Source organism: Leiobunum rupestre, chromosome 4 (genome assembly GCF_980474605.1).
Source record: "Leiobunum rupestre chromosome 4, qqLeiRupe1.1.hap1, whole genome shotgun sequence".
NCBI classification, from domain to species: domain Eukaryota; kingdom Metazoa; phylum Arthropoda; class Arachnida; order Opiliones; family Sclerosomatidae; genus Leiobunum; species Leiobunum rupestre.
In genome coordinates this window covers 27,172,272-27,186,437 of record NC_143387.1, presented here as the reverse complement: position 1 = coordinate 27,186,437, position 14,166 = coordinate 27,172,272, and the positions used below count along the sequence as shown (strand labels likewise).

Below are 14,166 nucleotides of genomic sequence, written 5' to 3'. Positions count from 1 at the left end.
GGGATAGCTTGTTTTCGAGGCGTGAATAAATATAGTCCAAAGAGCGATGGTGTGGTTTTTACATTTTTTAGAGTATTAACTGACTTTTTGTACATTACCTTTAGGCCACCTTGTTTATTTCACGCCTCGGAAACAAGACGTTGCGTACGAAAAGTGTTCACAAGTTTCGCTGATAGCCTTCCACTCTATGGTTCTAATATTTCGAAGTTAAACCTAAATCTGCATTCTTGAGTGAAACGAAAAGTCGCTTTCAGTAATATCTGGCACACGCGCAGTGAGACGAAAGAGCACACGAGAATGGTAGTTGGACGTCATACCTCAGCGTGACCTCGGTGACCTATGACGTTAGCGTAGGCTTCACTTTGTTGTGACAAGTAACATACTAATAGTTATTTCTATAGTCGATAGATGGCGGTGCGGTTATTGAAACTGGGATATTGCTTACCAGTGGTCTTTTCTAATTGAAAAATAAAGAGAGACAGATACTGCAGAGACGCGATCCTGTCTAACAATCTGGAGGACGTAAATGGGCGTTTATTGAACCCTTTCGAGGTTGTACCACGTGTAAAACATTTCAATTAATCGACTTCCGGATTTGCTTTAGCCTAACGTCAATATTTTTATTGGCAAAGCCCAAAATCAGCCCCGTTCTTAGCTGTATGTGGGCTGGAGTAAACGCGGCTTAATTTAGCGTTAAACGAGGGTCGAGTGAGATTGATGGATGATATCGTTATTAATAACCGAAACTCGAAAGCTACGTCTTCGAGCTAACGTTCGGCTGACCACGAATTTATATTTAGGAATACCCGCGCATTTCCCGCGCTTGATAAGGTAAATTCTCTTTACTTTGTTCGCAACGATCCGGACTCGGGAAGGTGGCGCTGGCGGTAAAAATCGATGTCGGAAGTGACGTCGAGGCCATCGGTATTCATTTGGAGAGCCGACGAAGTGTGGCCGTTCTCCCCATTATCAACGGTCCTACTCAGCTGGCTTATTTCAAATTTGACTCGACCCGGGCGTCTCTTCGTTCTTATTATATAGACTTCCAGGACACGTATCTCATTTTTTTTAAAGAAATGACAAAATGCCAAGCCTAAATTAGCCGCAGTCATATCGAGTATAAAAATCCCGAGCGAAAAAGAGAGGAGAGAAAATTGAAAGTCCAGAGACGTCTCCGCGTTATTTTTATATCAAGGTTTTTACGGGGAGTTATGGCTTTCGCTGCGGGGGGGGGGCTTTCGTAACGAGGCTAAGCTTACCAGGTGGTAGCTCCGAAGCTCCTGGAGCGGGTTTCTTCTATTTGGCGGGGGGCAATGACTTCCGGAACCCTGAAAATCGGCACCCGAGATTGGCCTAAGTCGCGGCTTCATTTCTCTTACGGGTGTTAGTAACTTACAAGGAGACTACCCGAGGTGTTACACACCGATTTTGTTCAAACTCGGTGCATTGGTAGACCTTCATGTAACTTGAAAAATCATATAGGGATTTTATTCAATGGGCAACGGTTTCGCCATGGTAACGAAAAATGTTTTTGACAACTTAAAATGGAAATTTTCCCGTTGAAAATAACATGGGATTTTGACCGATTCCAAAGGTCCCCCCTGTGAAACATTTTACCAAATTGAAAAAAAAATTAAAATAGCAAAATTATAAAAAATTTGATAAAAATTGACGAAAAAATCAAAATTGGTCACATTTTTATCAATTTTTTAAATTTTTTCACAAGGAAATCGGTCAAAATCCCATGTTATTTTATGTCGTAAAAATCATTTTTCGTTGCCATGGCAAAACCGAATAAAATCCCTTTAGGATTTATCAAGTTACATGAAGGTCTACCAATCCCCCGAGTTTCAACAAAATCGGTGTGTAACACCTCGGATAGTCTCCTTGTAAGAACGAGTTATCGATTTGCCTTAATTAAAATTTATAAGATTTAGGAGGTTCGGATATACAGGGTGTTTCAAAAGGTTATGCAAAATTTTCAAGGAGTTGTAGTCGGTGAGTTGAGAAGCATGCCTGTTTTTTCCCCATTTTCCTCCGATGAGTTAAAAGAGTGCCAGAGAGCTTCAAAGTGTGGCCTTCTAGCCCCTGGAAGTAGGCTGCGACCAGTGCAAAACCAAGCAGCGGGGAAACGCGGACATTAAGGTTTGGGTTCGTGTGATAGGTAAAAAAGGACTTTGTAAACAAATCGAGGTAACCAGCGTAAAAAGATAACTTAAACAGTATTTAAACTCCCTGCTGCTTGGCTTAGCGCTTGTCGCAGCCTACTTCCAGGGGCTAGTAGGCCACAGTTTGAAGCTGTCTGGCGCTCTTTTAACTCATCGTAGGAAAATGGGGGAAAAACACGCACACTTCTATACCCCTTACAACTCCTTAAAAATTTTGCATAACCTTTTGAAACACTTTGTATACGCTTAAAGGCCTAAAAAGCGTACTAACATTACTAGATATATTCGCATGAAGGGCTTGTTTTAGCGGCCAAGTACAGAGCGTCTGAACTCGAAATTGTTGATTATCGCTAAAGCTTGGGGAAACGGATAAATTAACCACCAAAATTTCAATTAATCATAATAAATCAGATTTACTGTTAATTTATGGATATTATTCACGACTATTATACGATTTAATACGCAACAAATAAGTTTTTTATTGGTATAATTTTCGATTATGTATGTAAAAGAAATGAACGGAAAATTTCCTATCCCAACGCCGAGCCATAATTAGCGCAATACATTTGTACTAGTTTCGACTAACTTGCATAATAGCTTTTTGAAATACCTAAGCAGAGTGTGAGATACGTGGTGTTTAAAGGGTGTATGAACTAAACCGAAAATTCATCTGCTAACACGTGCTACAACGTGTTTTTAACCTAACTACCACAAATCCCCCTTAGCTTCTGTTAAACCTGGAGAAATTTTTTTGTTCATTATTTTATCCAAAATATAAGATATCCAGATTTATCCCTGTAAATTGTTCTAAACATTGTTCCTTTTTTTGAATCGCAGGTCCGGATTTCTGGGGTCTTCTCAATCCGGAATGGAAAATGTGCACCAAAGGACGCCGGCAATCGCCCGTAAATATTGAGCCTTCGACCCTGCTGTTTGACCCCAATTTAAGGCCACTTCATATCGACAAACTCAGGGTAAGTTCTATACGTCACTATATCTAACAAAAATAGCCCGTGGTAAGCCTTAAACTACATCTTTATATTTTTATCAACATTTGCGCCCTCTATGAGAGAAAAAAAGAGGGAACAATTTCTCATCCAAACATCGGCTCTTTGGCGCTCATGATAAATTTCTTCGGCTATCCATCCATTTTCATGAAGTGCCATCCAGTAAAAAAAGTGCCAGGCTTTATAGGAGGGGGGGGGGGGGTAGATTTTTAGGGACTACGGCTCAGTCATTTTTCCGCTCATAGTTTCGGTAGGGGAGGGGTACCCTAAACTGATATGATGGATATCGCCTATCATTTGTTCTTCTCGCAATCCCCCCACACCTTCCCCTCTTTGAAAGTTTTGATCGGAGGCCACTTTCTGTTTTATACGTAAATATACAACGCTCCTCTTAATAAAAACGTGGTTAGCTTATACTGACCCAGGATTTTAAAATTACTCGAGTTTAGATAGACTTGAAAATGGACAAAAAATGAACAATGTTGTTTATCATTTTTCGCGGGAATACGCTGTGGGTGCTCTTTCATGACATCAAATAAGCTACGTTCACACGATGGCTGCAAATCGAAAGAAATTTGATGGTACGACGCTGCGACATTTGTTAACTACTTCGGCTATTCTAACCCTTACGAAAATGACTTGATCCAATTTTGGACATTGGATCCAATTTGTATCAAGCTATATCCTGAAGGGATCAAATAAGGATCAACTATTTCTTGATCAAATAATCTTTATCAAATTTGGATCCAAAAAATCTTTTAACTAAGAACTGGATCTAAGTTTGATCAAATTGGTTGGTTCCAATAGCATTGAATCCAAATTTGGATCCAAATTAATTTGATCAAATAAAATTGTATCAAATTTAGATCAAAAAAATCTTTTAAATAATAATTGAATCCAAGTTTGATCGAAATTAATTTTATCAAATAAAACTGCATAAAATTTGGATCAAAAAATCTTTTAGCTAGGAGCTGAATCCAAGTTTGATCTAAATTGTTTTGATCAAATAGCATTAGATAAAATTTGGATCCAAATTAATTTGTTCAAAAAAAATGTATCAATTTTAGATTCAAACAAATCTTAACTAAACATTGGATCCAAGTAGGATAAAAATTAATTTTATCAAATAAGATTGTATCAAATTTGGATCCAAAAAATCTTTTAACTAAGAATTGGATTCAAGTAGGATCTAAATTAATTTGATCAAATAAAATTGTATCAAATTTGGATCCAAAAAATCTTTTAACTAAGAATTGGATCCAAGTAGGATCTAAATTAATTTGATCAAATAAAATTGTATCAAATTTTGATTCAAAAAAATCTTTTAACTAAGAATTGGATCCAAGTTTTATCCAAATAGGTTTGATCAAATAACCCTTACGAAAATGACTTGATCCAATTTTGGACATTGGATCTAATTTGTATCAAGCTATATCCTGAAGGGATCAAATAATTATCAACTATTTCTTGATCAAATAATCTTTATAAAATTTGGATCCAAAAAAATCTTTTAACTAAGAACTGGATCCAAGTTTGATCCAAATTGGTTTGATCCCATAGCATTGGATTCAAATTTGGATCCAAATTAATTTGATCAAATAAAATTGTATCAAATTTGGATCGAAAAAATCTTTTAACTAAGAATTGGATCCAAGTTTCATCCAAATTAATTTGATCAAATGAAATTGTATCATATTTGGATCCAATTGATATTTCGCCGGGATACTTTCTTGGAATCGTGTATGGAATCTTGTACGGTGTCATCATCTACCGCCAGCGGTTAGAAACACTGAGAATAACTTAAGACGGTGGCTTAAATATATTATTTCTAAAATAGATGAAGGCACCGTATAATGATAAATGACAGCCGCCGTAAGTGTTTCTTAGAAAGTGGTCCCAACCGAGACACCATAGCGGATATCAATTGAGTGTTCAAGAATATTGGCAATATTGCTAACTCAATGGTATAAACATAATTATAGAAGGCGATAGGAGATTAGTTGACTACTTTTTATGTCTGGCGAGACCGCCAGAACAATATCGATCTCAGTAAATATATTTTTATTTCAATGGTTAAATTTATCGAACAACTGGCAAAATTTTGATAAAACTCTACAGCATAGAAATTAGAATTTAACTAGAACGATTTTTGCAATGGACCACGCGCCTATTTGAAACTGGCGGATTAGTCAGTAACACCCAAGGTTAGTACAAATTGCTATAAAAGGTAGCCTCGTTTGGGTGGTTTTGGTTTACGCGTCGTCTTATTTTAAGTCTGTTCCCTGCCTTCTACACTCTAGTCGATTCTCTAATAGTTAGCCTTCTCAAAGTTGCAGTGACGTCACTCGGTTCTGGCCAATTACATTTGTTGGTTTTATTTAATCTACCATCTAAGCGGAACCAGGAGTAAAAACAAGGGATTTGGGTGGGGATATAATTCGTTGTTTAAAGTTGTTAATTTTTATGTTATATTTACCTCAATTATTTTCGTTTACCGCGTTTTGAGTACTTGGAGCACGTGATGCATGTGCCGTTTTTTGATTAGTTTCTTTATATTAGGCCAAAGTAGACGACTTTCGGCAGATATCGTAGGTTTCCTAGGTTTTTGGTCTAAAAATTAGTTTTTCGTTATAGTACCTTATCGTTTCTTGGCATGATTTGTTATGTATGTAAAGAATTTATCCGCTAAGTTTGACGTTGTTCTCGTCCATTTGGCAATGGTTAATGGTCACACTTGTTTCATTGGGAGTTACTCTCACGGCTAAGTGGAAAGTGTAGTATCTGCTGACAAGGTTATTTAAATATAATCCATGCCACCATAATTACCCCTTTTTCTAAGTATTGCTGGATCCAATTCTCATTGAATTAAGAGCTCATCCAAATCTCATTGGATCCAGTCGGGTTCCAAATCGCATTGGATCACAATTTGATCCAATCTCATTGGATCCCAATTTGATCCAATCTCATTGGATCCCAATTTGATCCAATCTCATTGGATCCCAATTTGATTCAGTCTCATTGGATCCCAATTTGATCCAATCTCATTGGATCCTAATTTGATCCAATCTCATTGGATCCCAATTTGGTCCAATCTCGTGGGATCCCACTTTGATCCAATTTCATTGGATCCCAATATGTATAAAATTATGATATATATTGGATCCCAACTTAGGAAATTGGATCAAATTGTGATATATATTGGATCCAATTGGCATTCAAATTTCATAAAATCTATCCTTACTTGATCCAATTTGATATAAATTGGATACTAAATTTTATCGAGAGGTCTTAAAGTAAAAACAAAATTGGATCCAACTGTAATTGGATCCCCGTTTGATCTGTCCAATTTTTGATCACATTTGGATCCAATAAATTAAATCAAATTTGGATCAAATTCTGATCCTCCATTTTCGTAAGGGAACCCACACCACAATTATTCTAACTTTTGCTATAAGCACAGCCCAAGAATATATTTATTTATACCTTCAGAAGAATGCCTATGGTAACAATTAAATAATTAAAATTTATTAATGCCCCCTTAATATTTGATATATATATTTTCTAAGGTAATTTTAAGTTTTCAGTGTGGAAATTTTAAAAACCGAAATTGACTGGTTTCCCCGAAATACGCTGGTTCCCAAAAGTTTCCTGTGTGTAGAAATCCGCGACGATGAAAATATTCTTTCTAACTACAAATAAATACTTGGCTTGTGCATAAGTGAAATGTTTGATTCTTAAAAAAATGTGACAGTTATACTGAGTCAAGCAGACGAATTCAAAGCATCTAGTTTGATTTTATAAAAGTAAATGTCACTTTATTTTCCATACTAAAAGAACGTAGTCGTAGTACCTCGGTTCGAAAAAATAATGATGAAAAATTCGCTTTCTTCAAATTTTATCTCTTCGATTTGTCAGTTTAGTTTTTGTCTTTATCAGACTTATCTCTGCTGCTAAACTAAACTTCAAAAAATGGGGTTGATAATAAAAAATGTTTCTGGATTTGATAAGTGGGGCATCTAACAATAATTCTTAAAATTTGACTAATTTCTAAAACTATTACTCAATTATTATAAAATATTTATAAATAATTATCAATCTAGTGGCAATTTTTTCGAAAATATATTTCAAATTGAACTATTTCCTCAATAATTTAAAATAATGAAAGCGACACAACAGAAATCGAACTGGATAGAATCTCTATCAATTTCACAAAAAAATTTAACGTTGTTTAAAATAATAAGCTATAAATATTATTCCCAATCAATCATTTTCTTTTAATATAGTTATATTTTATTCATTAAAGCAAAACAGACCCTACAATTTCATTTTGAACTTTATTTTGTGGTCGAACCTTTTTTGCTTAGTCGTAAAACCCGCTGACTTTTTAGTTTATTTAGTAGAAGAGAAGGTAGATAAAAACGTGGTAACAAAACAAAGAGCTGAAATTCGACGTTGGTCTCGTCAATTTGTGCAGAATTTCAACTTTTCTTCGTTTGTTGGCCGGAGTCTAGTTTTTACACAATCCTTTTAAGGGATTTGTGTCTACTAACAAATTTTTTATAATTGTAAGATTACGTACTGAGCCGCCGCCGAATCTTGCTCGAATCTTCAAGAATTAGGCCTAGAAGGGTCAATGGTATGTCAATCGACAGAAAATATCAGATCCTCAATAAGTCATTTATTAATTTTGGCGATTTTAGACTTTATATTTACATATTTTTTTAAAATTAAGAGCGACTTGGTTGAAAATTATATTTTAAGTTAGTACTGATCATTTCTGAACTACGCTTTCGGTTACATTAAGAAAATGTAATTTGAAGTGAGATTTCTCGTCAATTCGCGGGACCCCACAACCCGCTTACGCACTATTATCATATTTGAATTTCGTACCAATTCAAGATAAGATAAAAGCGCCATTTGTCTGCAAATATTTGATCTTCGACCTTTGAAACCTCTACGAACTGTGTCCATAGTCTTCTACAGGTCTTTGGATACTTTCAGCGATCTTTTTCGGGCACCGCGCGTTTCTTATAAAGCGTGGTTATGGGGTTTTCACTAAGTTAAAGTTATTCAGCTTAGTGGGTTAGTTATGTTACACGGCCGGGTGATTGGGATAATATTTTTAATATAGAGGGTGTTAGGTTGTTATAGTGCGCTTATTAATTTAATTTACAAAGTGATTGAAATAAGTTTCATAATTGATGGACAGTGTGGTTAATAAAGCGTGGTCATGGGTTTTGAGTGCGCTTATTAATTTAATAATATTCAGTTAATTGGAATATTGTTCATAATCAATAGATTATGGATTTTTCATTTGAGTTAAAATTACTAATGCTATTGGATTAATTATGTTTAAAGATAGGGTGATTGAAATGTTTTAATGTACAGGGTGGTTGAGAAAGCTCATTTTCGCCAAAATTTGTCTTGGTTTACTATAGTACGCTTATTAAGTTAATGTAAAAGATGACTGAAAATTGGTTCCAATTTAAATTTAATTTTCAAAACATATTTAATACATCGAGGGGATTGTGTGTACTCAAATGTCCGTGGCATCTTGTTTAATCTTACCTTTGAAACATTCCATCTACGTAGTGGTTTAGTGTCTTTTAATAGTTTTGGCGCTTATTCTAACTTCGTTGATTTTGTAATTTAAGCTATCTCCACTGTGGTTAAGATAAGTTTTCCCCGCGGTTCTTTGGTTTCTTCTTCCCATAAAAATCTGTAAAGGTTAATGGTTATATAGTGAATGTAGGAACCTGTTGGCTTGCGTGGCAAGAAAAGCTTGCCACCTACACAATATAAGCCGCTAACCTTTACGATACTTTAGTGTAAAATAACACCAAATAGCGTTGATTTTAACTCAAACCAGAGTTAAAAACAACCATTACTTGAGTTAAAAACAACCATTACTTGAGTTAAAAGCAACCATTACTTGAGTTAAAAACAACCGTAACTTGAGTTAAAAACAACCGTAACTTGAGTTAAAAACAACCGTAACTTGAGTTAAAAACAACCGTAACTTGAGTTAAAAACAACCGTAACGTGAGTTAAAAACAACCGTAACTTGAGTTAAAAACAACCGTAACTTGAGTTAAAAACAACCGTAACTTGAGTTAAAAACAACCGTAACTTGAGTTAAAAACAACCGTAACTTGAGTTAAAAACAACCGTAACTTGAGTTAAAAACAACCGTAACTTGAGTTAAAAACAACCGTAACTTGAGTTAAAAACAACCGTAACGTGAGTTAAAAACAACCGTAACTTGAGTTAAAAACAACCGTAACTTGAGTTAAAAACAACCGTAACTTGAGTTAAAAACAACCGTAACGTGAGTTAAAAACAACCGTAACTTGAGTTAAAAACAACCGTAACTTGAGTTAAAAACAACCGTAACTTGAGTTAAAAACAACCGTAACTTGAGTTAAAAACAACCGTAACTTGAGTTAAAAACAACCGTAACTTGAGTTAAAAACAACCGTAACGTGAGTTAAAAACAACCGTAACGTGAGTTTAAAACAACCTTAACGTGAGTTAAAAATAACTTTAACGTGAGTTAAAAATAACTTTAACGTGAGTTAAAAATAACTTTAACGTGAGTTTAAAACAACCTTAACGTTAGTTTAAAACAACCTTTACGTTAGTTTAAAACAACCTTAACGTTAGTTCAAAACAACCTTAACTTGAGTTTAAAATAACTTTAACGTTAGTTTAAAACAACCTTAACGTTAGTTTAAAACACCCTTAACTTGAGTTTCAAACAACCTTAACGTGAGTTTAAAACAACCTTAACGTGAGTTTAAAACAACCTTAACGTGAGTTTAAAACAACCTTAACGTGAGTTAAAAACAACTATAACTTAAGTTCAAATTCAACCCATTTCATTTGATTAAAGCTTAACCATATAATTGGTTGTCATAATTTAACTTAAAATAGGTTAAAATACAACAAACATTTGGGAAGTTATCAAATAACCTTTTTTTGGGTTAAAAGCGACCGAATATTTTTTAAAGTGTAAGGAAAATCATCAAAGCTCGCGCAAATAGTCTTATTAAATAAAAAATGCTTTTATCAAAGCAGTGGGAAGGTTGATTTAAGGGGTAGTTGGGATCTATGAAGGCACAGATATTGGAAATGTTTTAGAATTAAAGAGTTATTTTTTGGAATTATTTTAAAAAGCAAAATATATTTCTAAAATAATTTCCATCAATTTTTCCTCTACTTTTATATATTTTAAAACCCTTTCCTTAAATTTGAGCCTTGAAACTGTAACAGTAAACTGATAAAATTTTAAATTGTAAAGGAGTACACGTGTTTAGTTCAGAATTATGTATATTCTAATTGAAATATTTAAAATTAATTTTAAAATCATCCGCCATGGATATAAAATAGGGCTGTGAGATAAAAAAATTCGAAGGAAAAAGACATACTACCAAGGATTTCGGGCATTGATTTTCAATTCTATAGACGTAGTGCTTCCATATGCGGGGAATTTTTCAACCTTTAAAAACGCTAAAAGGGGGAATAATGCAATTTAAGAGGGAAAACGGGAAAAACGATGGATATTTAATAAAGGGTCATTATAAAAGTAATGAAAGTCACGATCTAAACATCTAAAGCAACTTTTGAGGATATGTTTATGCAAAATTATTCATATGCAAGTAATTTTGTAATAAATAAAACCTTCAATTTGGATTCATTTTCAGAATTAATCTGAATATCTATATAAATTAGTATTAAGAGCGAGGGATACGAAATGGAAATTTCTAGGTCAAAAACGCAAAAAACGGGATTTTTCATTTAATGAAATTATCGCAAGAGGAAAATTTAGATATCAAATGTGGAAGCCCGGTATAGACGTCTGCTATGCTGTCGTAACTGGATTCTGCAGCAGTGATGATAAGTCGAGGGAAATTTCCCAGATCTAGGGAAATTTTTAACCCTAAAAATCCAAAAAGGGAAAAGGGAAATCAGACTAAAAATTTGCGAAATCTAGGGAAATTCGACGTAAGGTGATTTTAAAGTGAAGCTACTAATCTAAATAATCACAATATTTAAAATGATTGATTTAATTTTATGAAAATATTAAAAGAGAGTAATCTTAGCAAGAAAGCTTAATGTTTTCTATTAACCTGGCACCCCTGCAACTCGTCTGCACCTCGTCTGCACCTCGAAATGGTGACTGTGGTCACGTGGCGGGAATTATTCTCGCTTCCCAGTGCTGGGGCGCAATTTTTCTTTCATTGTGGTAAGTTAAGCCTAGCGTTGGATAACCATGTTCGCTTAACCAATTATAATTAATCTAATAATTTCTAGTTTCTAGTCATCTAACTCTGATTATGGCTTCTGCTGCGGGCGCAATATTGGTTACCTAGAAGGCGCTATGTATTAAATATCACTTTCTAAAGGCTAATAAACAAACTCAGTAAATTTTTTGTCAAAAAGGGAAATTTTAAGTCTCTGTGAGGGAAATTTCAATTTGGCGACTTACCATCACTGTTCTGCAGTTTTGTGTTTCAATTTTTTCAAACTACTACTCGTAAAATATTATAACCTTAATTAATGATTAATATGCTGTTTTATATGTTAAATTAAAATTTTGTATAAATACATATGAAATTAAACAGTGAAAGGAGTTTGCAACTTTCTATGTAAGCTAATTCTCTTAATGAATTTAATGAATTTATAAAACAGACATGTACTAAATTCTATCTATTCAAGTCTGCACTTATTATTTTAAACTTCTGGTTTAAAGAAGAATACTTCAGTATTTAAATTTGGCATGCATCATGAAAAACTGAAGATCCTCACAAGTCAAGTACCCGCTGGTAGTAAAAAAGAGTGACATTAGAGTTACAATAATATGACCAATTGACCACATTTCTTTCTAGAAAGGCCTGATGAAATGTGTGCAGTTACACTACAGTAGCCTGTTTGAATTGTTAAAGGGACTTTCAAGAAAGACTTAGTCGAATTGAAATAAGTCATTCAGTCGTAACTTTGGGTTTACAATGTACGGCGTGTTAATTTTAATAACTTTCTTGATTAAATTGATTGTAAATCTCTTTTATTGATGTCTCTTTTAATAGTTTAGTTTCTGTAGTGAGTTTCAGCAATTTAAATGCTGTAATTTTACAAATAATCCTTTACAATTTAAAATTTTCTCAGTTTACTGTTACAGTTTCAAGGCTCAAATTTAAGGAAAGGGTTTTAAAATATATAAAAGTAGAGGAAAAATTGATGGAACTTATTTTAGAAATATATTTTGCTTTTTAAAATAATTCCAAAAAATAACTCTGTAATTCTAAAACATTTCCAATATCTGTGCCTTCATAGATCCCAACTACCCCTTAAATCAACCTTCCCACTGCTTTGTTAAAAGCATTTTTTATTTAATAGCTGTCCCTTTGCGCTGCCTCACAAGGCATATTTGATATTTTGCCTAAAATTTATAATTGAAAATAAAATCCATAAGTTAGAAAATAAATGGGTTTTTTTAATATATTTTGAACAGACATATTAATATTATTGAATGTAATTTAAGATATTGATTATTATTTTAAATATTTTACTTAACATTTTGAAATAAAGATGATAATTGGTTATGTCATGTCCAATTGAGTTTAAATTTCCCATTAAGATTTAGATAACAAGATAATAGGTGTATAACTGGTTCTAGTAAGCAAGTGAAATATGCTAATTTTGGTAAAACTATCAATCAAAAACAGACCTTTGATAACATAGTGATTATGGGTAGCATAGCATTATTTGTGAAGAGCTTTTAATCGTTTACTTTTATATCAATCATGTATCAAGAGTTTTCCAACTCTGCCGAGGCAAAGTGTTAGTTATATTCACGAAGGCAAAGTGTAACTTGTAGCCACAAGGCAATATAAATAGAATGGGATACAGTACACAGACATTGTAAATGAAAATAGCCACAAAGGCAATTAATATGAATATATGTTATATTAAAAACCTAAAAAAATTCTAACGCGCTTAGTATAAGTAAGCACATTTATCAACAGTACTTGAATGGTGGGTCTCCAGTCCTGTTCTGGCTGTACTACCTTACAACGGTATGGCTTGTACACTACTGATCCTCAAATAAGAATAATTTCAGTCTACTCACTCTTTAAGCTTTTGAATAATTAAGACGCCTTTACATAGAGGATTAAGCATAGACATAATAAAGAAATAGACCCAAGATTCTACGGGGGGGTAAATACGGGAGCGATAAATAGCAGACAGCCGGTATTTGTTCCGTATTCCTGTGGTACCACGTTTAAACGACGCCTGTCGATTAGGCTAGAAAATACAAAATCATCACGTGACACGTCACACATGTTCGTGTTTGTAATCTTTTAGGTACTCTGACGTGATTCGCGAATATTTTGGCTGTGAGAATTTAAAATAAGGTAAATTTTTATTATAATTTTTAAATAAGTCAATTAATTCTTTCAAATAAAAAGCAGCAGATGATCTTATAATTAAAAACAAAAAATTCTGTTTGCGAAATGATATTTTGTCAAAGGCTTAAGTAACTATCCGGTTTGTTGTGGAACTTGTGGTTATGGCTTGTTATGGGAATATTCTGAGATTCTAAATTGTAAACAAAAGTAAATGGAATTTTGATTAAAAGGATGATTCTACCTTGGATTAATAATGATTCTACTAAAGGTATGTAGCTATTGTCCTTGAAAAAAAATTAGCTTTGACAATTTAAGTCTGATGGCTTGACCCTTCATTTCTAGATTTTTGTCCTTCGCTAATTTGTGGAGTCTGAGCTTGCAATATAAATTAATAACTTTCTTAATGATGATGTTCGATTCCAACTTCAGGATCAAACATGTTCGTGATGATCTGGTAAGATGTCCATGCCAACAATATTTCGTAATACAGCAAGTTCTAACAAGACTACATTTCTTTTATAGAGAGAGGAATATCTCTTCATAACAACTATACAAAATTGGCTAAAAACCAAGGAGATCTTA

At 33.7% G+C, this 14,166-nt stretch overlaps 1 protein-coding gene across 1 annotated transcript in view; it reads left to right on the top strand.

Annotated features, from left to right (window-relative positions):
• Positions 1-14,166, top strand: part of CARPB (Carbonic anhydrase-related protein B) — a 150,993-nt gene that overhangs the window by 82,448 nt on the left and 54,379 nt on the right. Inside the window, exon 3 of the mRNA XM_090171781.1 lies at positions 3,006-3,142. Coding sequence (XP_090027907.1) covers positions 3,006-3,142 — 137 coding nt within the window. The remainder of the gene's footprint in view (positions 1-3,005; positions 3,143-14,166) is intronic.